This window comes from Falco naumanni, chromosome 2, assembly GCF_017639655.2.
Source record: "Falco naumanni isolate bFalNau1 chromosome 2, bFalNau1.pat, whole genome shotgun sequence".
Classification (NCBI taxonomy): Eukaryota; Metazoa; Chordata; class Aves; order Falconiformes; family Falconidae; genus Falco; species Falco naumanni.
The window spans coordinates 90,163,340-90,191,318 of record NC_054055.1 but is presented as its reverse complement, the minus strand read 5'-3'; the positions used below and the strand labels follow the sequence as shown (position 1 = coordinate 90,191,318).

Sequence of the window (27,979 nt, the reverse complement as noted above, 5' to 3'; positions counted from 1 at the left end):
TGTGATTTTAGAACTCTTAATACTACCAAAAAATATTTACGAAAAGACTGCAGTTACTTTCAAGCATTGTTGATAGTAGATTTTTAACCCGGGGGCTTTGATCTGGCAGCAAGAGAGTTGCTGAAAAATAGCAGCAGAGAAAAGGGAAAGTGTGGCAAGGGACTGACAATGAAGGTTTTCATTAGACTGCTTGAGAAAAGATCACAATCTCCCGTTTTACCTGCTGCCCCCCCTTCTTGGTATTGAATATTGTTCTGATCTGACACTTCAATCCTGAAATGAAGTTTCTGCTTCCCGTTACGGAAACATTAAGCAGCATGACTTGGACTTCTGACGCTTCGAGGTCCAAGTAAATGATGAACACACGTTGTCTCAGAGCCCTCAGTTCCATGTAGTTGACAGCAGGGAACAGTCTCTTCTCCTGGCTGTGGACTGACACTGAGGGTTGGCTTTGGTTTTCGTTAAAGAGTTTAAATTTATGCCTTGACACTGTGTTACAAATGTAACTATGAAGTCAACTCCAAACATTATTTCAAGCTTGAAATGCAGAGCTGACACATGAATGCATTACAGTAATTAAAATTGAGAAGACTGTAAAATCCAGTTAAAGATATGAGCTTGACACTATATAAGACCATCCAACTCTTTTTGTTGGGAGAACTTTAACACAACTTTATGAATTACAGCAACACATAATTTTTGAAGAGTTGCTCAAACGAGTAAACTCTGAATTCCTGTAGAAAGCAATTGAGGTCCGCTACACTATCAGTATTACAAAGTTTACACAAGAGGGTTTAAAGATTAAAAATATTTTATTTACACTTTTCTTTATACATATTTTATACATTTTTTCAGTTTGAAACCCGAACAGAGTGTCTTTGCAAGTCTGAGCATACTGTATCCATAGCTAGGGAAAATGACTTTCTGCCAAAAAAAACCAAAACCAACCACCCAAGAAAGAAGGCTTTAAAACAATTAAAAAGAGGCAATTCTTAAATTATTCAGACAAGTTTACAGCAGCCCTGGGGTAATCATTAGACAGTTAATCCAAATGTACATATGAGCTCATATATATATATAATTTAAATTTTCTATAGGGAAAGTATTTCCAATTGCTAGACACAAACACAGCACAGTTTGAAAATAACTTTTCCTGTTAACTTATCAAATACATTCTTTTCAATACAAGCAATCTGATACTGTACACTGGAATCAAGTGGGGTACTATAGTGGAATTGCAATCTCCAGCATATAATAATTTATTTTTAAAAGATCTACAAAAATAACAATATATAGGGAAAATATTTTAAATAAAAACTTAGCTTACCCTTCCCTTCACCTGTTCCCAGAACTGACACAGAAGTTAGGTGGGTCCCACTGAGGTAATAAAAGCCGCCTAAGTATAACTAAATTTACAGTCCTACGTAACACTGTATTTTCTACACTTACAATAAGGTTTTCTACCAGAGCCATAAATAAAAACTACCATCTGCAAACAGAAGTGGTTTTCCCCTAGCTACCAACTTAGTATTAATCCAAAGGTATTTGAAATTTATCTTTGAAAGTTATTTTTAGAAGACTATATAAACAAATTAAAATTTGGGAAGTAAGAAAGAAAAAAATTAGTCAAGGGAAAACCAGGAAAGCTGTGCTCAAAACCACCTGCCACGTACAACTATGTTTTATGAAGTTTACCCACACAAATGGAAATTTTAAAGTTATTCACCAACTTTCACAAATAGAATACAGATGCAAAAGTAGTCATTATTATTTATTTTAAGCAGCTTCAGATTGTTTTACAAACATTAAAATCTCAAAATGTTAGCTACAGGACACTGGCAAGCTTTATTTTAAACAGATTACACATGCCTTCCAGTTATGTTCTTTCCTCACTCTCCTTCAGTGAGCCCTGTCACATGTGACGGACCACGTTTATTCAAGTAACTTCACCAGCTATATTTTTATTAATGGAAGGAGAGCAGGACAGATGTTTTCTTTGATGCCTCCAACCCTACAAACATTTACGCACAGGTTTAATATCATTTGCACTTTTATGTTTTTTTTCTTTAAGTGCCTTACAGTTTTCCATTTTCTTCATATTAGACTGTTCATATATGCGAAGTACACATTTGAAGTGTTAAAAGAATGAGGGGCACAATTCACCAGTTTTTTTTGTAAGGAAAAATATATTTAAAAGGCAAAATACTTTTACAAATGCAACTATTTCTAAAAAGACTGTCATATAAATGCTGACACAATCTTGAAGTTTATTTTTAAAGAGCCATTAGCATTTCCCCATAATGCTTACCCTGCTTTTGCATAAGAATGTACATAATGAGTTAAGCAATGTTTTTGTTTTTGAACTGATCTGGATTTGTACCTGCTGAATTTTATCCTTTGCTTCCTGAGTGTCAAGTGAAGCTTCCTCTCTGATGCAAGCAGTTACCAGCATGAAAAAACGCAGCACTTGGGTTTGTAAGGCAGGAGGTCCTCAAGAAAAAATGGCTGCAAATCTCAGAAACCAGAGAAATATTAAAGCCACAAACCCTTAAGAGCTAGTTATAACAGGACTGCTTATCATACTGCAAAAAGTAGGGCATCCACACTTTTCAAAAGAAAGTAACACAAAAGCAGATTGCCAGGTAGCTCATATGCTGCCACTGGCCCCTCTTGCTAGCAGGGCTTTCAGAAAGAGCCTTTGTAAAATCAAGTACCACCTTCCTCCAGTTGAATCAATGGGGGAAAAAATTTCAAAAGTTTTTTTTGCCACTTAATACCTCTCGCTATGTAACTATTACCAATACTTTGTGGGGGAAAATGAGCTATTTTTCCCTTGTTCACTACTTTGAAAAATTAGCTGTCCCTTAAAAACAGGTACAGCAGCATGTGGAATGGGAACTGGAAGTGTCCAACACCTTCACAGGACAATTACCCTTTTTGTCCATTCTGGCTCATTCAAAAACAAAATTTCTTCCTCGAGCTAGCTGCTGAATTAAGACATGAAGCTGATACATCTTTTGCTATAAACATGAAAAAAACCCAAACCAAAAGACCCTAGACTGTAACTCACTATGTCCACCTTTTTAAGAAAAGGCAAGTACACACTAGTTTAAAAGAAGGTCGTGTATTAAATTTTACATATGTGGGTGAGATTAGATTTGCTGGTATTCTGTAACGGTTGAAAATTAATAATCTTAGATTATAACCTACCTTTTCCTTGACAAATGAGAGGCATTTAAGTGTTTTCTAAAATGCATCTTAATGTGATCATAATGCTCAAAATTTGATAGTAATAGGCAATTCTTACTAGCCAGCTTAGTTTTCTTTTTAAACACTAAATTATCTGGAACTAAATACTAAAAGCAAATACAAACAGAAACTTTCAATTAAAAAAAAAGAAAATATCTCTGATATATAAAGTAACAAAAATAACTGCCTCAAAAGTTCCACTGCAATGGAAGAGAACGTAAGCTAATTTCCTATTTTATGTTTGCAACAATAAAAGCACAGTAGAAATGTAAATTAACAGAACATTTTCACATACCCCCCAACATTCTAAACCCAAGCAAATTCCAATAATTCCTAATGCTCAAAAGGTTCCAGCCAGCTTCTCAACAGAGACAAAACTTCAGGGAAGCTGAAACCAACAGTTCAAGTTAGTAGTTATTCTGTGAAATTCTATTACAATCCCAAACAAGATATTTCAGACCTGGGTGCCTGAAGATAAACAGGAAATTAAAAACAGCACCTAAAAATGATCTGATTCTTCACGTTTCAAGTGTCAATACTCACCAATGACTTCAACGGTAGTTGCTTAGCGCACGGAACTTCAGAAGGTGCTTAAATGCAGACTCAAAAACGTAAGTTAAGACACCCCCATCCTTACTATTATTTTTAATAAAGGTCTTGGCCATGTCTCTCTCCTACACCTGAATCATGGAAAACCAGGTGTTCAGAACCACATCCATTCCCCAGACTGGCCTAGATGTAAGTGAAGCGCTTTACGCAACATGCCCATGAAAGCCTACTCAAGCGAGATTAGTTTTTGCTGTTCCATAAACTTATTGAGAAATGAGCTGGTGACAAAAAGAATAAAAACAGTAACACACACCCCACCCCCATCCCTTCCTTGTTTTCTTCTTGTGCCACAATATTCCACGAACTATGTACAGCAGAACCTTTTTACTTGTACACAGCCAGCATCTACTGAGTCAGTTTATCTCTGCGCCCATGCAGGGTAACGTACACACAAGTCTCACAGTGAAACTGAGGTTTTGGCATAAGCCACGCTGGCTTTAAGTTAAGCTATTAAGAAAGTAAATTAGATTTCTACCCCAGTAAGCTGAATTTTAATTAAGAGAAATTTAAATTTAACTGCAAACTAGCCTGCATCAGAAGGCTGAATATCAGTATTTGGTCCAGTCGCTACTGGTGCAACTAACTTATCACTACAGCTATGATGGCATACATTCTCTCTTTCTGTTAAAACGTAGGGAAAGAAAATATTCTATCAATAGATCATTTCTAATAAAAAAAAAATCTGCCGACTTGCCACATAGCTCCAAATCCTCACAACTCAACTAAACTCAAAACATAACTACTAAAAAATACCAAAATACAAGTATGAGGAGTTTTACACATTGTTTTAACTTCTATCAATTATTTCAAAATTAGTTTAGGCAAGGAGGTGTTACTTTTAGCATAAGAAATTTAGGGTGATTTTGGTCCCTTTGTAAGTGCATTCTTTTTAACTCCCTGAGTACTGTACATTCTTTTTCTACAGTGATTTCTGACTGGAAAACGCTGAATAAAGTAATTTGCTTTGCTGCATATAAAGTCTATCGCTTGAAGTGAAACACAGCGGCATACAATTTTACAAAATATGCAGGTGCATGTTTCAGCATTTTGCCCCTATGTATCTGAACTAAGTGTGAGCCTTTAACTTCTCCAAATCTCTTCCTTTAGATTCTAGAAGTGGCTATTAATCAGAATATAATTACTTTTATTATTTATGTCTTGGCAGATAATTCTTACCAATCAACTGCCAGTCATATCTGCAAATTAACACAACGGTGTTATTCAAAGCCCTCTTGGACCACACATCTCAATTCAGGCACTCCGAGGTCAGTAGCTATATTTGTGTAGGATTTTTTTGTAAAAGAAACATAAATGGTACTAAACATCCAACCACCTAACTCCACATTTTCAAAACACAGTAGTTCATAGCAGTTGATAATTAAAAGAATAATAAAAAAGATTATACCACTTCAATATGAGTACAAAGTATTCAATACAAAGTACAAAGTACTCGTATTGAAGTATGAGTACAAAGAAAGTACTGAGAATAAACTGTAGTATATCTGGTTCTGAAAATAACTGTGGGCTGAAGCAGTGCTGAGCATTTACTTACTGACATTGTCCATTTTCATAAAAAAGAAAACCAGTCAACACATTCAAACATAAAAGAAACTCAGGTAAGATTTGTTTACTTTTTAAAAAATAATTTATAAAATAACAAATTATTAACAGTTCATTACGTAGCATTGATATAAAGAGTCTGAAGTTACTGAATCAATCAGTATGTACTAAAGATAAGATATTTTGATACCAAATGAGGCCCCTGGTTACTTAAGAACTTCAAATTATTTAGCTCATTAAAGGATAGCACGATACCTTAAATTCAACAGATATGGCTGAATCTGTGCGCTAGTTAAAATATAATATTGTAACCGCACATAAAAAGATGTATTTATATATAGTTTTTACAGTGTATGCATGTGTGTGTATATATTTTTCACTCACCAACAAACACAATGCAGACAATAGAAGGCAGCATAGAAATAATGTTTGGAATATAAAAATGTTTCGTTTTCAATTTAGTAGAAAATGTGTAATTTGCCTCTTGGCTGACTTACTGGTACTACTATACAAAACCAGGGAAAAGGTCATGCAAAGGGTTAAGATTATTCTTCAATGCATATAAGGGAAAACAAAAACATCTAGTAGACTTGAGAATACTTTGCAATTAATGGGAAAATCATCCAAAATACAACAGAAAATACAGAAATGGTTTAGTTCCGTTATTTTATACCTGGTTGTACCCTAGTACAATGATGAGTTTTATTTTGACGCTCAATAAAAAATGAAAATAAAGTCTTTCTCCTCTTCCTTCCACAAATACTTTGTTAAACTCGATAGATTTCAGAAGCATAGTGGTATAATGGCCATTAAGAAAAAAAAAAGTAGTAGTATTATGGACATAAAATGTTACCAAAAAAATAACCACACTCAAAAATATATTTTTCTTTCCCCTACTTACAATTATGTTTGTTAAAAAACCCAAAGCTTTTACAGTATCAGACCAACTATTGGGCTTTTCTAATAAACTCAGTAAGTACACTCCCTGTACATCCTTGTTCTCTTCAGCAATTAGCAATTGTTCTTATACACAAAGTAACGTCTCTGAAGGAATTCAACTGGTTTGTATTGTTTGACAAATTAGGTATAGCTTTTTTGTATTTAATTGGGTTGTTCATTCTGTTCTAGCTGCAGCGTTTAACATGCTCCAAAACATACTCAGGGAAGTGCAAGCTGCAGACTTGTAAGCCATCCAGCTTGCATGGCATCCTCGGATATTCATCTTCTTTCCATTTGTTTTCCTCTGGATCAAAGGTGAGAATTGAGTCACTGTAATGACCATTGTAACAAAGGCCTCCAAGAACCATTATCTGCTTGTCCAGAACAGCTACACCATGACCACTCCTACCAATTGGCATAGAAGCCAATATAGTCCATTGATCGGTATCTGGGTCATAAACCTCTGTAGAAGGACATCCTTGAGATTCAAAGGAGGCCCTCAGGATCACACAGACACCACCAAAGACATAAAGCTTGCCATTATAAGAAATCATTTTGTGAAAGCATCTTGCATAATTCATTTTGCATTTGTTCTCCCAACAGTTAGTGACCACTTGAGATCTCCTTGTTCGCTGCTCTACTGTCCCTTCTTTACTGGGATCAAACACACACACTTGCTTAGAAGTTGAAGAAGATGTAATTCCACCAGTGATATACAACTTGTTACCAAGCACAGTCCCTTCATGTCCATATTTATTGACTGGATAGGGATCCACAAACTCCCATTTATCTTCAGTAATATCATATCGTTCAGTTGAGTAAAATGTTTCATCCCTCGTTCTCCCAGCCACTGCATAAACATACCTCCCAATAACTCCAACAGCAAACTCAGAACGTGGAACAGACATGTCTGCCATTCGTAACCAAGTGTTCTGTCTTGGGTCATATCTAAACACTTTGGATGAAGCATGAAACTCACCATCTGGCCCCAGTTCTTCCCCACCTAATAGGAACACAAAGTTATTCACAATGGCAAGGCAGTCTGGTCTTAAAGGTACTTGAGGACCCTCTAGTTCCCACCAGACCCTGGGTTTGTGCAAGAGAAGAATTTTACTGTTTACCATACTGTGTCCTATCATTCCTCTAAATACTGCAGTCTGAGGTTTGGCAGAACGAATTTTGTTCGATTTCATTTCCATCAAAGGCTGTTGGTGAACACTATGAAAGTAATTCATGGCTTGGTCAACCTCATGTCGCAGCTGCCGGGAGTATCGATAAAACTCTGATGTTTTTACCTATGAATACATTTAAAAGATATTAAAATTCTGACCAAGAGAAACATTCCAGAAAACCTAAATGACTATGTGTCATTAGAAGATTATTTTACTTAGTTTCATTCAGGCAATCTTGAGAGCAATTGCATTTGTGCATGAAGACTTAAGCTAATGTACTGTTACCCAAAATCCAGAAGGCAAGTTAGTGATTAACAGCAGTGACTAACATTTTCAGCAGAATACTCACATGAAGAATTTAAGATTAAATTAGGCACAATGGAAATCCCCAAGACTAGAAAACATTATTCTTTCTCCCCAAAAAAGCCTTTGTTCATCTTCTGCTTAATCCATGAAGCACCGATATTGAAAATGCACTCTTTTCTTGGTTTGAAAATCGTTCTACACACCCATTCTGTATTTATCAAGGTCTACCCTAGTCTAATTTCTGCTGAATTCTCACAGTGAAACCCAAGCAGGTATTCCCAAATGCTAGGCTCTGCTCACAGGGGTATTTAATTGAGGTGGGAAGGGAAGGTACCCAAACGCCTTCCTTCAGAACACATGATTACACTAACCATCATCATGACAGTTACCTCACGGTTTCCCCTCTGTGAGTCTCCACATGCTAACAAACAGCTTTAACACAAGAGGAGAACATCTCAACCTGTAATCCTTTTGTTGGGCATTTATTTGGTAAATTGCAAAAGCAGGTTTGAACTTGCACTTCCCAGGTGAGAGTTACAACCTTTGAATTACCATATAGTAGTGAAGTGCTATCTCTAAGAATTTACCTTTCCAAGACCCTTCCTACCATCCAAGCCAATTTAAGTTCCTGAGACAATTCCAGAACATACCCCTGTCTTGGAACATTTTAATTAATTTGGCTCCAGGCATCCCTCAGGTCACCATGCAATTTTCTTCAAAGACACTTCACTCTTCTTATACAGTCTGATCTAACACAGCATTACTGCTAAAACAAATAAAAATCTGCTAGATACTGCCAAATCAAAACCCCCTGCATACTAACCTACCATTGTAAAGCACTCTATAGCTCAAGAGTTATAGTGAATGGATGGTTTTATGTACACTTTTTCTTTCCTTTATCTTGACATGTTCACCTTCTCTTTACTTGGAAAAAGGGGATGGTCACATGCAGATTGCATATATTATTCTCCAGGGAATATCCAACTCCCTTCTACCATTTTTACTGGGGGTGGTTATAGAGCAAAAAGGTTTACATCAGTATAGTGCTTATAAAAGACCTACAGTAAGCTCAACTCTTCTGAGGAATAACAGATCTACTTTCTTATTGCAAATAAAGAATGTATCATACAAACGCAGGAGGTCTGCTCATATGGCATTTGTTAGAACAGTCTACCTTGCCTGCCTGACTGACAAGATTGAACACACATTCCAGAAAATACACTGGGGTGGGGGTGGTAGGGAGAACCAGAGCACAGCAAAATGGTAAAATACAGAAAGCCTTTAAGGTTACAAAATAGGAATCAGGAAGTTAAAATAACAAAAAATTGTGGCTGGGTTACTTTATCCTTAGAAGTAACCTTCAAATTCTAAAGCAGCATGACTGTTTCACGCATTCCCAAACTGGAGCTTTCATTTTCAGCATTAAACAAAAAGGTAAATTATTTTTGTTCCATCTATATGCATTTCAGGTTTTCTTGGATGGTTATGGGAGACAACAGGATCAACATGTTTACAACGTGAAGCACGCCAGCAAAGCCTGGCAGAGATGGAAAATGCTTTTTCTTTCCCCCTCAACATTTACAACTCTGTCTTTAGATCTAGAAATTGAAATGCCAGCCAGGAACTGGAATTAAAATAGGACTCATACATCCTCACCATGCTACTCCTTCACGTAGCCTAAATCTCACCCCATGAGAGCATGTTAAAGGAAACAAGGAATATCTTTAATTCCAGCTACAGAATCTCAAGACAAGGGAATCAATCTATTAGTTTACTACTGCTTATCTCAACAAAGACACTAACATCAAAGCAAAGCCTCTATCTCTTAGCTTCAAACAGAAAGACATCTAAGAATTAAATGCAACTACCAGTTAATGAACAGCTCTTTCAGACTGAAGTTCATGGGGAAGCAAGCTATGTAACAAGCACCATCTTGGAAGAGATGAACGTGAAAATATACAAGCACTATAAATTCTAACAAGATTCAGACACACATCCACCCCACATCCCCCAAAACAGAAGTGATAACACTATCTAAATTCTGGTAAGAAGAGATAGTTGGAGGATTCCTAGACTTTGCTGTTGAGGAAAAATAGCAGTTTCTAACCTTCCACCTTTCACTAGCACAACCTTTGCCAAGTGGGAGCAGTACCTCCTCTGAGGCTCTAAGACAAGTTAGGATATACCTATATGAAAGTACACACTGCTCATGCTTGCTTGATGCAAACAAAGACCAAGAAAATTCAGGTCAGTCTGCCCACTTTCACATTCAAATACTGTCTGCGTGAAATCATCCAGAATTATTTGAAAGTGCTATTCAGCCCATAGTAAGGAAAACCCTCCACCTATATTTCTCAATAATTTTACAATGTTTTTAATTACATTGTAAATCAAAATTTAATTACATTAAATCAAAAAAGAGAAGCATTAAAATTTAGGTGTTTAGGTAATAAAACACAACTGTAAGTTGTGCATAACTTTGGTTTCCATAGATGAAAGAACATGGCCCTCAGCAAGCCTTTTGTGGGAACTGCTGTCCAACACTCATATGCTGAAGGAAACCCCTTAGCCTTCAAATGCACGTTTCTGCCATTACCTCTAGTGCTTCCAAACAGACCGATTTTCCTGTTAAGTTCAAATGGAGAAGTTCTGGAAGGAACGTGCCCCTAATTACCAACAAACTAAAGAGAGATCACTCAAATGTTTCTGCAAAACATCCAAAACAGATGAAAATGCACTCTAGCCTTGATGAACCTTCAAGTAAAACTATTCTTTTTTATTAAAAATTTTCTTTAAAATTCTTGGAAGTACATCATCAACCTTGGATTGATAAAAAAATACAAATGCTTGATAGTATTTTCAAAGTTTAAAGAAAAACCACTCTGTTACCTTGCTGAAGGGTCTCAAAGAAAGTTTAAGTTGGACTTCCTTACCATCCTCAGTCTTTTGTAAAAAAGGAATTAAATCCAAGTGCTAAAGCTTTGCTCATGTGGTTTTTTCATTCTTTCCAAATCCTTTTCAACAGTTTACTGGACAAAACTTTCTTACAGAGGTTCTGCTGGGACAAAGTGCTAGTGTTAAGAGCTCCCTGAAGAACTCTAATGAGAACTACCCCACTGCATCATCTACCAGTTACAGTGGTTCACAGTCAGACTTTTAACTACACAGACATGGAACAACATAAAGAAAATCAAATGTATCATTCCATAAATAAGGAAGATGAAGACAATAATTAAAAGCATACACTTCCCTATCTGCTCTGTAGGCAGTCAATACCAAAAACTTTAAGACTTCACCAAAATCACCACCATCCCTCCAGCCATGGTAAATTGGAGCTTAAATACATTTTCTCTTCTTCCTTTTGAATCAGTGAAAACACCAGCAAAAACTGCTGGCTTTCCAAGTTAATCCAGCTATTAATCCTTGTCTATTTTTCTGCTGTATTGCAATGCAAGATTTTCTAGTTGCAGCAGCTATGCAAATTACAGAATTTTCCATCTATAGTCTCTGAAAAAGTCAAGCCAAAAAGGTAAGCCATTAGTTTCTAATTTGAAAAGCGATCCCCACAAAAGACCAGATGCATCTCATGTCATGTTCTTCAACTTCTCTTCCCCTGCTAAAACAATTAAGGAAACTAATAAACTGCAGGAAGAAAAATGAAATGCAAGGTAAATGTTCTGTAACACAAGTCTGACTTCAGTATATAGCTGCCCCCTCTTTTTTTTTCATACAACCATTTATAGCTATTGCTCTATTTATATTTTTGTTACTTGGGCTTTTAGGAAAAAGCTTTCAAAACTGCAAAGAAAAGCTACTTTTAAAGTGCCTAAACTAAACATCTATTATTTGTACACCTGGTAACTAAATCCTAACATGTTATTGTATGGGTTAGACACCAGCTTGGTTCAGAAAGATCTGGATGGCTCACAATGTGACTCTATCATAGAGAGCGGATTTTTCCTTTTATTGAAAAAAAAATAAGATACTTCAGCTTTGATTCAGCTTAATCTCCAGTAAAGACACATCAGTCCTGCTAACTAGGATCCTGATTATTTTCACATCTATTTATCTCTGGCCATATTCTAAGCATAACTATAAGTCCGTCAAAAAACATCAAAATGTTAACACACTTACTCCAAATTAAAATTCAGTCAAATAGAAAAAGTCATGCCTGTCTCTAAAATTTTCAGCAGCAACCAAAATTACGTTGCAACCAAACATCAGTATACATAGCACTGGACAAGCTACTGTACTTAACTTTCCCTTTTTCTAGCATGGGTCATTACCTAGTTACATCCCATGTCCAGCACCAGTATAGGGCTTCGAAGGGCTATTCTACAAGTGCCTAATCACAGAAAGACAAGATGACACAGCCTCTGTGCAGCAAGGACAATGCCCTCAAATTGAGTATTCTGCTGTTCCTTTTTAGAAACTGGCAAGATAAATCATCACAATCAAGCTGGAATCTAACTCAAATTTGATCTCTCAAATTGGAGTGGACCCAACAATCTATATGCCAGAACTGAGATGCTCAGCACATAATAAATACTGCTAGCAAATCTATCCAAGTCAGCAATAACATTTAGACATAAAAATAAAGTGCAGCACCTATTTCAGGTAAGAGGTAAGAGAGACCCACTAACCTCATCCACTAGACATTTCTTACTCTAACCTTCAGCATACAAAGCTGTAGGAGCAGATACATGAATTACGACATGGAGGTAAATGAGAGAAAAAAAAAAAGAAAAAGAAATTCAACATAATAAAGGTAAGGTGTCAGTAACGACATAAAACTACAATGACATCTTCTCAAATGTTACTGTTTTCTAGGGACAAGAAAGCACATACTCAAAGATAATGTGCTATTCATCCTACCTCTAAAGCAGAAGCTGATGCACCCAAGTGATTAGTAAGTTTCTGATTTAAGCTGCTAATTTATAAATCAGCATGGGCTAGCCATAACAAACCCTACAGACCGGACATCAAAAAAAACCCTTTCCATTTTAAGGACAGGTTTTAAAACATCATTTCAATCTGTGTAGTATACAAAAACTATATGGACTTTAACAGTATGAAGGGGAATCATGACATGGCTGCCTCCAATAACACAGAGATGATGTAGGACAAATGCCCTCTAACGTCTATCTCCAAACTTCCTCAAGACTTACAGAGCCATGGATATGTTTCAAATAAAGAAAAGTGTAACACAGGTAGTGGAACTCATGCTTCTGCCATGCACTTTGCCTTTATTTTCCAACTATTCCTCAAATCCTTACTTAATTTAACTTTCCATTTTCCCTCATACATCTACATCTAATTTAAGGCCTGAGGAACGAAAAGAGTATTCAGCAGCAGTTCTTCTGGGACATTTCACAATAAGCCAACAGGCTACACCTTCACTTGTGCACTCCAAACACACATCAGCCTCAAGGAGTCACTCTTTATTTTTTTTTTAAAAAAGGACAACCCATCCCACTCAGATTGTAAATCTCTTCAAAAAATGATTTAAGAAATAGAACGGCTTAAGAGGCCAAAAGTATCCTTACTGTGACTTGCAAAGTTAAGTTATAGAAGTTATTTATATACTACAATGACAGGCATCTTAGAAATGCATATTAGGAAAATTACATAAGAGTGTATGACAAGCCAGCCGCTGTATAGCGAATAAGAGTCTGCTGAACCGTAAGAGTCAACCTCAGAGTGTCTGGTACATTCATGCAGGCATGTAGCATGTGCTGGCTTCAGGAAAAGAGTGAATTCTGTTTCTGCATCTCCAAGAAAAGCAGTTTTTACCAATATTTTCCCTCTTCTGCACAGAATGAGTTCTCCTCCAGTTACTGCCAGAATAGTTAATAGAATACTCTTTTATTTAAAAAAAAAAAAAAGAAAAAAAAAAGAGAGAGAGACAGAGAAACATGTGGTATGTATTTTGATGTTAGCTCCAACTGCAGTGGTCCTTTGTCACCCTGTCATGCTGGGTTACTCAATGCTCTCTAGCCAGGGCAAAACACAAATACATTCCTAGCTGCAACAACAAATGACACACTTAGCTGTGCTTCTCTCTGCTGAGATATCCCGCTCCAGAATCTGCACTGGCTTCTCTCTACTCCCACATACAGTTAACGGAAAGGGTATTCACAGATAAAGATTTACATGTGGGTATGTAAACTGGGATGCTGAAAATGCCTTCTCTCTGTAAGTTGTATCTGTCTGGCCATTTGGTGGCTGTCAAGATAAAACATGGGAAGCACTGTGTGCAGGATTTATACCACTGACACCAAAAGCAGCTCCCGAAGTTATACCTAAATATAACACTGAAGACCCAACACACTTACCACTAGCGCTTACAGAAATCTAACTGACGACAGCTTGATGCTTGTACTTGTACCCCAAAACCTCAGAGCTGAAGCAGACTCTTTCACACAAGTCTCACCCTATATAGACTGACCTTAAGAAAACTTTGTGAATCCTACTAGTTTCCTACTGAAGGGCTTGAATGACATAATAAGGTGAAAGTGTTATTAAAAACAAGACACCACACAACATTGTGCAAAGTTCAGTTCTTAATAGCTGGAAATGTTTTAACACAATATAAACACTACTGCTCTAAAATATGTTTAGGTACTCATTTTGTGTAGTCTATAGGCTAATATAGGATCATAAATATATTTTACATATTATTACTCTACTCAATTCACACACACACACAAAAAAAAGTCCAAAATACAAAAACTCACTGGTCTCTGAAGTAATTAATAGCTTTTATAATTTAAAATACAAGTGTAAGCATTACTGCTTAAATGATCCAGTAGCCCTTAAAATCACCAAGAACAAAACAACTTTATCTGTTGCTCACTAGATACCCAAGTAAAAATATATGGTAAATGAATTTGTAAAAAGCCCAAGAAAAACACAGGGTCTTAACCCTATTACTTTACTGAGAGGTGAAAAATACACATTGAAGTTGTATCTAATCACACAAAATGCATTGTTAAAACAAACCAGCACATTTTAAGTAATTCCTAACCTGGCTACCCTTACTGTTAGCCTGCTAGAGAGCTGCTTACAAAGTTTTATAATTCTTTACTGTTGACAAATACTCAGATATTCCCAGGAACTAGAAGACACCTTTTCTTTTTTTTTTTCCTATTCTTCAACAGAACAGTAGAAAAAGCAAGTTTTCTTTTAACCTCTTAATACATACAATCATCAGTTGAATTTCAGATCACCTGATACAAAGATTCCTCTGACATTTAAAGTGAACCATTACATTTCACACCATTAGTAACTTGTGATTGTATTATGTGCCTTGCATAGAAACAAATGTATGTGTAACTTTGCAGGATCAGGGCTTACTTCCAATGGCTGTGTAACAGCACAAGCACTGAAGATAACAACAGCAACACCACCACCCTGCAAGATTTAATTGCAAATGCTAGTTGTCATTTGTAAATAAAAAAATCCATACTTAAACCATGGAAAATCTACAGTCACTATGCTTTGATTATACTGATAACAAGTATCACGACATACACCCTACATACTGTATGCAGCTCAAATCCCTGGAAAGCAAGCAGAAACTTGTGGTAAACAGTAAGAATGATTGAAATAGAACTTGATATAAGTGACCTTACTTAAAATGTCCTTTCCATATGAAGTCACTTAAAAACATGTACTGTAAACCTACCTGTTCTTCAGCCACTGTACATACTATTATCTAATAATCAGATGACAACACTTCTAGGTGTTTGTCTTCTATGGGTTTAATAGAAGTATACATGCTACCTTTTTGTTCCTCCTAATAGGTTTCGGAATCTTACCTATTTAATGGCATGCTGCCCTAGCTAAATGATGAATCCTGTCTATTGCTTTTCAAATGCACCAACCTTCTCAAAAACACTGGATGGTGTCATCAAACAAAACCTGATATTCTGAATGATGGTGTCCGTATGCCTCCAGCGTCTTCTATCATGGCGCAGCCAGGCCTGAACAGCTTCATACAGCTCTATCTCTGGAAACCTGCTCAGATGATCATTATCCAAGTAAGACATGAGCTTCTCAAAGCTCAGATATGAAAGGAAGTCAGGTCTGGACATGAGTGGCACAAAATTCTCTAGCAGAAAGGAATCCAACTTTTCCCTGACTCCTTCGATGTTTACACCAAAATCATCCAGAAGTCTCATAATTTCTGCACAGTTTTCTAAGCAGATTTTAGCTAAGAGAAAAGAGCAGCAAAATTTTACCACCTCAATAAGCTGGACATACATGGCAGCCTGAAGAATTTCATGAACAGTGTTCATACTCAGTTCAATAGTTCCATAGTACATGAATTGGAGGACATGACTGAAGCCTGTAGCTGTCAGACCTTTCAAATGGATTTTGTCCTGATCTCGTTCTCGCATATCAGCTGTGAACATAATCCTGAAGTAATCACTCTGGGTGGCAAGCAGTGCTTTATGGGCCTGAAATTGGTGGTCTTCAATGACAAGTGTGACATCAAGAAGCAATCCCTCCTCATACAGTGCTCTGAATCCAGCAGAGACACTGGTGTCATGGATGGAGGAGCTAAACCCTTCCACGTCCCCTGCCATGAATCACCTGGGGGGAAGAAAAAATAAATAAAAATAAAAATAAATTGTTATTTCTAGTAACATATCATAAGTCCTTCCTGACAGATAAATCCTACCTGAGATTGCTTTTATTAAGACTTAAAAGTTTTCACCATCATCTTTGTTTTCTCTTCAGCTGAAAAATCAACTTAAGAAACAACTTAAAACACTATTTCTCCCCCCAAAATATTCTCATTTTAAAGAAAGGGTAATGAACAAGAACAACTATGCGATACTGTCAAAATGATTCCTCACTCCAAGCTACTTGGTGGTCAGATAGCGAATATACAATACTAAAAATATTGTCATGGTTTTCTTCCTCTCCCCCACCTCAATCTTACTAAAGAATTTATCTCAGGGGAGCAATGAAACACCCATTTTTGAGTATCAAAGGTTTCAGAAAGGAAGCTGTACTTCCTTAACTTCAGAAACAAGCTCCAGTAATCTGTACAAGGTATAACCTAAAAAAATTCTAGTCTCTTTAAAAATGTATGCCAATTTACTCAAAAGTTATTTCTAGGAAATTGAACATTTTCAGAGATACTATTTAATTCTGCGTTTCGCTTCTCCTGTAATAACAATAATGTCATCATCATGTGTCATGTGCGTCATGTTGTGTGTCATCCCTCCCCCCCCCCCCCATTTCTTACTACAGGGATTAGTTAGGTGATGGAATTTATAAAGTGCAAAATACTATGCCAAGAGGAAGCACTGACAAGATTAGGTTGCAATAAATAATATTCTGTATATTGGGTTTAGTGAAGCTTAACTGCTTAATAAGCATTTGAACATTTGCAGATGCAGCGTTACTTATGTGCAAGCTATCATCAAACTGTAAATAAACCAAAAAAATTACAGACTAGCAGGATTCTACCCTGTTAAAGTTAAGGAAGATGATATTCAGTAAAAGTCTCTACCAAAAACTATTCCAAATCCAGGAATTTCCCAAAATGTTGCTCAACTTCCTTGGGTTTAGGTAAGGTGAAGTTGCACAAGGCAGCTTGAACCAACCTAACAATTTATCACCAAAGGGCGACAGTGCGCTCCATTCTCCCTCTGTCCTCATTCTGGGGTCTGAGCTCCTGCTGCTTACTCTTGAGTCACTCCTGGGGCTCACTGGACTGCTCTAGAAAGCCAATTCAACTCATAAACCTGACAGAAAACTAAACCAAGGGCAGAGGGGACACAAGGACACACACAATACAAACACAACCACTCCCCAGCGCACACAAAACCTCAAAACCAGAGAGCTTTCTGCTTATCAGTGAGCTGACTTGACACGGCCCTGGGCATTGCACAAGAACCAACCTGATGCAGAGGGCAGGACATCCATCACACTTGAGCAGGAACTGGGAGAAAGAGCAACACCTTCCCCTTTTGGCATTAATCAGCTACTAGAATTGGTTCGACCTTTTTTATTTCACTTTATCCCCCCTTAAATTACACTGCAACATTCAGTTATTTGTGCATTTAACTCTGAATTTCCTATAACAACTCATGTTAATAATGTTTTGGTAGCGGTAACCTACAAGAAAAGCTAAATAACACTAACTTATTTTTAAAAGTGCTGATTTTCAAGGTTATAGAACTTTACAGCAGTATATGGACGCAGAAGAGACTCTAGGTTAGCCCAGGTTTCACAACTTCAGAGAGCAGTTATCACGTCACTCCCAGTTCCTCAAGCACCACAGCCTGACTGCTGCCATTGTAACTGGAACATACTTGATTAGACTCCATCAACGGATAATCATCTCCTCTCCTTAATTCATCAGCACATATCCTGGAAAACAAAACTGGAGATACTCTTTGTCTATGCAAAACTAAAATGGTGTGTGGGTGTTTGTAGCCACACCTCATGGAATCAGATCAGCACTGCTCCCACACTGCTGAAGCCTGCTGACAGGTTCTGTGCACAAGACAGTCAATGCCAGGAACGTTCCTGACAATTAAAGCCTTATGACAAAATTCAAATTCCTGAAAGTAAGGGCAGCAGCAAGACACACAGCTGACAATCCGGTCACTTTCTTGCCACTATCCATGGTAGCACTCCCCCCTCAATGCCACTGAAGACAGAGAAAACGCCAACTGCTCTGGAGCTTCATATTGTGAGTCTCTTATTCCTGAACACAGCGCATGCCTGCCAGAAAGAAAAGTTACCATCAAATATTCTTCTCAGTTGTTGCTAATTCTTACACAAAAGCAGACAAGGAAAGAATTACTTTACTAAATCTTACCACCTCAAAAAGAAGCAACAAACTGAAGAGGAAGCATAAAGCCTGACTTTACAGGATGGTGCTTTCTAATTGGATTTCTGGTATCAAATAGAAAAGGTAAACACTAGTATTAGCTTTTTTTCTTCTTTCACTAGAGCACTTGTACTTCCTTCCCTATCACCCCCAGTTCTCTGATATTTAATAATAGTTGAGCTCATACTTCATTCTTTCCTGTTCAAGAGATTTAATGGGTCACTTGCCTTTCAACTGGCCATCCGTTTTCACAAAATACGCAGCAACTTGAAACAACTCACTCTCAGTTTTGTTTGAAACAAGCCAAGAGATTCAGAGGTTACTAGGAATCTCAAACAGCACAACTGTGTAAGTTGCACTTATTTAGGAGACCATTAATACACACGGCTCAGCTTCAATTCCAAGATCGAAGGAAAAAACAGGACAGGACAGTCAGAATTTGCAGATGTGAGACGTGAACAAAGTAACGCAAAAATATATTGGGGGTAAAAAAAAAAAAAAAAAAAGTCAGAAATGAAGCAGCATTCCCCCAAGTGACTGAAGCAACATATATTAATCTGAAAATAACGGGATCTCCCATCACACAGGCACATGCAGGCAGTCATCTCACAGAAGGTACTTCAAAACAGCACTACGTTACTGCTTATTTGAACAACATAGAAGAACCACATCAGTAAGCCCTAAACACATACTAGGGTCTTTCCCCTTAACTTGAGAAAGATAATTACATTATAGGTACTCTGCAAAACAAGGAGAGAAATTAACTCTTACATAGGATAGCTTCAAAAGGCCTCTTTCACCACCCTCAAAGAAACAAAACCCCAGAGGCTGGCAAGAGGAGGTAAGCAGAGACAAATGGTAGAGGGTAACCACACCAAATCCAGCAACACACCTCCAGGTTCCTTTTAAGGATGAAAACAAATAAATAATACACAAACCCCAAAACCCAACATCAGAGAGTGACCTAGGCAATTGGCTCTAGGTGGCTCTTGCTGCACAGGGGAGGTGGAACAAGAGGTCCCTTCCAACCTCAACTACTCTGTGATTCTGTGATCCAGCTTCTTTTACACAGACTGCACTGATTTTTTTTTCTTTTGCGACCATCCTTCTAATTCTGATTAAATAGAAATGACATACATGCAAAAAAAATTAATCAGATATAAGATACTACCCTTCAAATTTTAAATTTATCAAAAAATAAGGTAGTAGGAATCACCAAAATACATCTAAAAAAACCCAATCACCTTGCATTTAGGGAATACCTTTTAGGGTTCCAATTCACACCTCCCTAAAACTGGCTATTCTGTAAAAATATATTAAAACCCAAAGTCACCCTCAAAACTCTACAATGGCAACAAAGTGGTCAACACTCTGAAATAATAATTTCAGAATGTTTTAAAAATATGGAGGGTTAAGTCACTTAATCCTTCTTTTCACATCCCTGCTTATATTATTTTTAGTAAATCTACAGTTTTCAATCTCAAAATATTTTTCCTCCCAAACACCAGACAGCATTTAATGGATTATTGAAGTAGAGACAAAACCAGTAAGACTTCTCCATAACACCATCCAAAGAAGCTTCAGAATTCTGAGTGAAAAGCAAAAGACTGTCTTGCTGCATTAAATAAAAAGAGCAGACAGCCTTTTTTTTTTGGCATAAAGGCATACACAGTATCAGCAGATATATTTTTCTTTACCACACAAAAATGTATTGGCCAGTGCAAACACACAAGGATGCTAGAATAGCACAGAAACCGGGAAACTAGATAGTGAAATGTGTATTATGGTCAACTGGTTAAAATCTTTATTTCTACAGCTAATATCCTCAGTCAAAAGTAAACAGCAATGTGGTAATTCAAATATTATAAGAGCAATACAAAATACTCTCAAATGAAGTCATTTTTGTAAAGCACAGCTATGCCATTCCTCCCACACACATACTTGCAATCTTAGATGTAATTCTATGCACTATTCAAATGCTGCAGCTTATTTCCCAGAGGACAATAACATAATGATTTTTCTCCCTGCATTTCCAATAGAAATGCAAAATTGAGAGGTAGATTTTCTTCATGCATGCAAATCCTAATAGCACATTTAATCCTAAGGAAGACATGTAGCCTACAGTGGTCTATAAGAAAACTGGAACAAAAAATTCCAATATGTAAACAACAAAGGGATGGGGGGAATCTAAGTTGACGTTCTGCATTGTTCTGCACATACTAGAGCTGATCAGTACAATGCAGCACAGGAAGAATTTCTGCTGAAAAGCTAGAAGAGAAATACACTTAACCTTACTAGCTTTTCCTGACATTTCTTCCTCTTTTAGCACATAGTACATCCCAGAGTCTACTCCATTGTGACTGTGAAAGCACTTACTTGGAACACTGATTTCTCATCTTTATTCTGCAGCTGTAACAAAAGTCTGAAAACCCTGTTCCAGACTGCTTTTTCTTGCTAAACAAGGAGAACCTTCTTTTCTCAGGGTGTCTGAGGCTCTTAGTCACAAGAAGAAATGCAGTCTAAATGCTTAGGCTATTGAGAAGGAAATTATGGAATACCCGCTTTTGGCTCATGCCCTACTTGATTTAAAAATCTACCCAAAAGCAGTACTTCCTGAAGAAGTGCCCTTTAAATAAGCATGTTTATGTCATTTGTAATCTTATATGCACTTCCTAGGCATAGAAATGATTGTTCTAGGAACATACTGACAATACCAACTCTAGCACACCATCTGAAAGGCAGATTTCTCCTTTAATGTCATTTGAGATACTGAGAACTAGCAAGTTCCTTTGTTTACAAATTATGAAGTGCTTGTTCACTCTAACTACCTCACAGAAATTCTGAGAAAGCACCTATGTGAACACAGCTGAACAGTAAATTGTCACATAACAAAACACCATATCTACAAGTTACACAAAAAAAAAAATTCACCAGACATAAAGAACCATAGTTTTATTTATACCAGGCACTAAAATAGAGCTCAAAATCCAATAATCTGTTCTATCCCACTCCTTTCACCCATCAAATGAATGCATTTAAATGCTAATTTTAAAGCCATTACCTATGCTTTATGTTGTGAACTGCATAGCAAAGACCACTTTGAGCAGAATTCTTTGACTCTAATTTTGCTAAAACAGTCTCCTGCACAAATAGGACATTTCTCCATAGTCAAATGTTATACGTATGTATGAAAATACAATACACACAGGGATTTGCACACAGAAGCAAAGCATTCACAACTGCACGTATTTATCACTAAAAACTGGGCCTTTGAATGCAGTGTACCACAATGAGTGAAAATGCAATTTGTGTATAAATATATGTTTACACAGCATAAATAATTTATCCCCCAAATTAAGCCTTTGGTTACATGGTTTGACACTAAAACCATTAAACCCTTGCGCGAACTAACATTCTTCATTGTAATTCCCCACTAACAGCAACAGAAGGAGCACGGTTGAAGTGAGACAGATCAATAACAAGTGGATATTGAGACTTTCTATTGCTACAATTGCAAACGTAGGAAATAAACACATCAAGTCAGTATGTATTTTATCTAAAATCCTTTATAATTAATATGCTAAGCTTGGGAAACTATTTATCTTAAACATGTAGGTTCACACTAAAGATTTCACCCAATCCATGCTGGGAATTCCAAAAACACTGGATTAGTTTAGAAGCAAGAAGTTAGGAGCTGCCAGTCAGAGGAACCAGACTGCCAGAACTCTAGAAATTAAAACCTTGGCACTCCTGAAAACTGTCCACACTGCATGAAGAATTTCTTACAGGCATGTATCTGACCATGATAGCTTCTCTTACAACCTACCCATGTTGCTATCTCTGAGCGATGTGCATCAGTTTGTAGCAACAGCTGTACTTGAACACAACTCTGATGTCTCCGAGGTCATTATGGTTATGCTAGAAGCATTATCAGAACTCGTTATAACCAAAATACTAAAACTCAGTATGGACTGTGTCTCAGCTCTGTATGGTTGTACATCATGTACATCAGTCTAAGTAATTCTAGGACCGTGCTGAGTAGTCTTCAGCTATCTTTATAGAGCACAGTACTAGGAGAGTGTTTTATTTTCTTTTTGAGAAACGTCTAACTGAAGCAGATGTGTTGGTTCTCTCACATGCACATATTCATAATGGATAGGTTTCCCAGCTCATATTGCTCTCTGTTCCTAAAAATTTGTGCTATAACCAATATACTCTTCCTGCACAGGATTCAAATGTTACAAGTGCACATGCGCGCACACACAAAAATATCAGAACCATTTTGTTTTAAAGTAGCTGTTGAAGAGTGTAATTTTTACATATGTTCTATTTAGATGAATACTAACTGATTATATGTCAGAAATTTCCCATTTTACACCACCAGCCACCAGAGAATAAAATACACTCTCCAGCTCAGCCCTTAAATCAAGCTTCACAATGACTATCAAAAGGATTCTGATGAAAGTATGCTTGACAAGCATTTTAAGACTGCCAGACATATGCATTAGCTGTAGTTACTTGACCAGTTTAACTTCACCTAACTGAATCCAAGTTCAGCTTCTGTCTCGTGAATTAACATCAGTGAGGTAGGCATTAGTTTCTCATGATATTAGTCCATTATGCGGATGATGTAACTGCACTTCACAGACATTAAGACAGTTTTAAATCATTTGGCTAAAAGATCATTGCATCACTACACCTGTACAGAAAAACATGCTCCTGAACATAGAGCAAGCTCAGCTCAATGCTCTTCTAATTACATTTACCAATACCAAAACAGGTGTACAGTATAAAATATTTTAATATATCCCTAAGAACTGTCTTTAACTAGAAAAACCTCTTATCACTAATACCTAAGAGTTAAATGATGGTAGCATTGAAAATTACAGATTTGCCACCGCTCTCAAAGTGGTCAGGACTGCTCTACCTCGAGTGCCAGCATTCCTTAAATATATTTTTGGGGGTTTGCTTCTACAATGATTAACTTTTAATTTACATTAGTTAATGTAAGAAAAAAAACATTAATAGTGATTTTCTCATTGTGAAGATATTTATTAAAAGAAAGGTGTATTTTACACAGAAAAGTAACAAGTTAAGTATTTCTTGGTAGCAACAAATCTAATTTTTTTTGGACTCTCATCATAAATGTTTAGCATAATAAAAAGGGAATGAGCTACAAGCAGTTTTTAAAATGTATTAGTGAAAATAATGCTAATATAAATTAAGGTATTTGAACTACCCTTCACAGTTGTATTTTTATTATTTTCTGTGTATTTATTACTAACTCGGTTAATACTTATAGCACGTTCTGAGAAAATTAGATTAATGAGATTGTGCCTCTTGTTCACCAGACACAGCTTTTGACCTTATTGCCAAATGTCAACCTCATTTGTCAGAAAGACAGCAATTTCAAACACATTGAATTTCTACAAATTTCCCCAAAATTGGCAGCTGGATAAATGAGAAAGATCTGACATCTCCAGTGTGAGCTCAACAGTTACCAGTTCTGCTTTGCTTGCTGAAAGGCAAATCAACACACGTGTAGATCCAAACCAGCCATAGGGTATAATTAAGGAAAGTGAAAGGAGATGAGTGACAGTGGGAAAGTTTATAGGACACGTGGTAGAAATTAAAACACGTTGGCTAGGTGTTAGAAGGAAAAAGACAGACAGGATGTTGGCACATGGCGGTACAAGGAGGGGCTCAGAGTGTGAGCCGGGGCAATGGTGGTGAAAGAGTTGGGTTGTCATCTTCGGGAAAAGTGTAAAAAAGAAGTCAACAGGAAGCAAGGCTTCAGTAGCTCTGCCCTTTTATCCAGTAGCAGCTTCACGGTTCCCCTATTTTTCTAAGGGGGGGGGGGGGGGGGGGGGGGGGGGGGGGTGGAAGCCAACACTACAGCCTACCAAACAACAAAAAAACCAAGAATATTATACAATTTTAAGCAACACGTAAGTATCTACCACCAGGTCAAAGCTCCAGCACCACCCCTGCGAGGCAACTCTGCTCGCTCAGGTCAATGATACTTTTTTCTCCCCCAACGTCGCTGATCGGGAAATAGCCATTTTCGAGGTAGGCACTCGGACGACCTACTTCAGCTTGCCTGCTCGACACGGTTAGCGCCGCTCCACCGCGAGAGGCGGCTCACAGGCCGGGCTCCGCGGCGCAGGGGGCAGGCGGGCTCCGAGTCCCAGATGCGCCCCCGCTGCTGCCCGCGGCGCCCGGCTCGGGGCTGGGGCCGCCCCCCGGGCGCGCAAGGCTTCCACGGCGCCCGCCCGGCCCGGCCCGGCCCGACCGTGCCCGCCGCAGCCCGCCTGCCTCCCCGCCTCCCCCGTCTCCCGCGCCCGCCCGGCCCACCGCCCCGCCGGCGCAGCCCGGGTAGGAGGGTCCCTGACGGCCGGGGCGGGGGGCGGGCCGCCCTCGCTGGGGCAAGCAGCGGCGGGAGGGCCCGGGGGACCTCGGCGGCGGCTTCACCTACCTCTCGGCAGCGGCGGCGCTGAAGACGCGGCTCCTCCCGCTGGACCGGCGGAGAGGGGGGCCTCCGTGTAACATAAAGCCGGGGGCGGCGGTAGCGGCGGGAGGCGCCGGGGGGCTGAGGAGAGGGGCAATGACTGAGGCAAAGTCGGGAGGAGGCGGAGGAGGAAGGGGGGATCCAGGGCTCCCTCCTCCCCGCGGTCCGTGCTCAGGGGGAGGTGGGGAGCCGCCCCCCGCCGTGCCGTGCCGGCACCGGCGCTCCCTGCGCTGCCTTAGCCTGGCCTCGCCCCCGGGGTCCCTGCCGCTCCCGCCCGCCCCCCGCCGCTCACACTTGTTTACCTTCTGCGCTGCCTAGCACGGCCGCAGGCGCCATCTTCCCCCGCGACAGGCACCCCGCGCCGCCCGTCACTTCCGCCGCCACCTGCGGGCCCGGCGGAGCGGGGCGGGGGGGGCGGCCCGGGGCGGCGAACCGCCGCCGCACTCCCGCCTCGGGGCGGCCCGGCCCGGTCCCCACCCCCCTGCCCCTTGCGGTGCCGGCCAGACGCCGGGCCGGCCCCGCCGCCGCCCCCCCTACCCCGGCAGCCGCGGGGAGACCGGGCAGGCACGCCCGTTCCGCGGCGCCCCTTACCGGAGCCTAGCGGCGGCCGGAAAGCGGCACCGACAGGCATCATCTGCGCCCGACTCGCGGGGACGCTTATCCGCAGGCACCCGCTTCCAGCGGCGCTGCTCTCCCCCAGCCCTCCATCCGCCTCCGGGCCCGCTCCCGCCGCAAGCCGCGACCCGCCCCGGGCAACGGCAGCCCCCGGCGGGAGCTTGTTGGGCGCCTCCCCGGCACCGGGCCGGCCGCAGGTGCTGCGGGCAGATCCCAGCTCCCTCCTTGCCCAGGCGGCCTTGCCAGCCACCGTGGGAAGCAGGCCACCTGCGCCCGGCGGGTCAGGGCCACCGGCCGCGGGCACGCTGGGTCGCTGCCCTTCAGCAACACAGTGCGTGCAGCCCGCGGGGAACTGAACATCCCAGCCCGGGACGAACAGCGCTCTGCCTTAGCACAAACATCACCTCGCTTTCTCCATCTCGCCTTTGCCTGGCACTCCAACTTCATTGCAAGAGGTGAAGTGAACTACGTGGACCTTTGGTTGCCACTGCCACCCCCAAACCATCCACCACCTGCTACGTACCTCCATCCCCCACCACCTATGTCACTGACTGCTTTGAACAGCAGGCTGCACGCTGCCATCCTCTCCATGTTCATTGCTGTTCCTGTCCCCTTCACCACCTACTTTCAGTCTTTCATTACCACCCACACCCCATTCTTGGTTTATAAAACAAGAGAGTACCTCCTCTATAGCTGCCACCCCCAAGCTGAATGTCCTTCCCACCTTTCCCAGCTTCGCACAATGAACCAGCTCCTCCACACACTGCTTCACAAAGAACTTCCCACTGTTATTTCCACTCCATTCAACTGCCCTCCTACTGCTCCCTCAGGCCTACTTATTCCACACCGCAATCAACCTGCTCCCATTCACTCCTTCATCCCAACAGTCTGACCCTCCTCTACTCCGAAAACTTCATACTATCCTATCTCATCTGCTTACTCATGCAGTAAATTTGCCCCATCTCCCCAGTCACTGTTTTAAAACCTGTTGTTTGTGCACTTAAGGTGAAAAAACCCAGACCTTTACATACTAACTCTGCCAAGACAGCTACTGTTCCTGCCACCTAAGTCTCAAAGGAAAGACATTCTCTCCCTGATTCACAAGATACATCTGCTGCTGCACCAAGCATGTACCCACTCACATTTCATGCTGCAGCAAAGAACTGGAGTAGAAAGTTTCTCATACACAGAAATTATAAAACTTCATGCATCCTTCTGCCCTCTCCAGACTTTTGACATTTATAGGGCAGCGAGGGTGGAAAAAGCTAAGCAGGACTGTTTTGGTTTTACCTGTCTGTCATTTTGCTGTTTGTAGTTTGTGGCAAGCTGAGGCATAAGATGATCTTCAGGTCTCTTCTACACACTGCCACAGAAGAGGACCTCAAACCTAACCAAAAAAAACCACACCAAAACCAACAAACCAAAATGCACCCAACAGCTTTGACATACTTATTGTCAACATTTAAAAGCACCAAAAAAACCCCCATCCCCTTCTTCACATTTGAAAATTTGCCTCTACTGAAAAAAATCAAAGTATCTTAATAACGCCTTAATTCTAATTTCCTAAATAAAAATGTGACATTTAAATTTGGGCCCTCAACAAGGATCAGCAGTATCAACGTTACCTTAGTTATTATTAATTTACATAGCTTTTGGCTGACCCCTCTGATTTATGAATCTGTACAGAGTTGGTTACTAAGTAGTTCCCACTGCCTTAAATGAACTGCAATTCATAAAATTATGGACATACATTTTTGAGTTATATTAATATACTATTCACTCCTTAATTTGAATAATTTTAACCTTTTTTAATTTGTATGTATAATGTACTTGACAATTCCTAGAAGTGTTTTAACCTACTTTAGTTGGGGTTGTTCAACGTGGGGAAAAGAAGGCTCCAGGGAGACCTTACAGCAGCCTTCCAGTACCTAAAGGGGGCCTACAAGAAAGCTGGAGAGGGACTTTTACAAGGGCATGTAGCAATAGGATAAGGGGGAATGGCTTTAAACTGAAAGAGGGTAGATTTAGATTAGATATAAGGAAGAGATTCTTCACTGCACGGGTGGTGAGGCACTGGCACTGGTTGCCCAGAGAAGCTGTGGATGCCCCATCCCTGAAGTGTTCAGGGCCAGGCTGGATGGGGCTTGGAGCAACCTGGTCTAGAGG

The 27,979-nt window shown here is 39.6% G+C and overlaps 1 protein-coding gene across 7 annotated transcripts in view; it reads right to left on the bottom strand.

Annotated features, from left to right (window-relative positions):
• Nucleotides 1–793: 793 nt before the first annotated feature.
• KLHL15 (kelch like family member 15) overlaps nucleotides 794–27,979 on the bottom strand; it is a 29,045-nt gene continuing 1,859 nt past the window's right edge. The window contains exons 1-4 of one of the 7 annotated variants that reach the window (XM_040582502.1): nucleotides 25,501–25,602; nucleotides 25,166–25,279; nucleotides 15,722–16,433; nucleotides 794–7,652 (exon numbers count right to left, since the gene is read on the bottom strand). In XM_040582502.1, coding sequence (XP_040438436.1) covers nucleotides 6,543–7,652; nucleotides 15,722–16,426 — 1,815 coding nt within the window. In that variant the 5' untranslated portion in view covers nucleotides 16,427–16,433; nucleotides 25,166–25,279; nucleotides 25,501–25,602 and the 3' untranslated portion in view covers nucleotides 794–6,542. The other 6 variants (XM_040582504.1, XM_040582507.1, XM_040582503.1 and 3 more) reach the window with 6 other exon arrangements.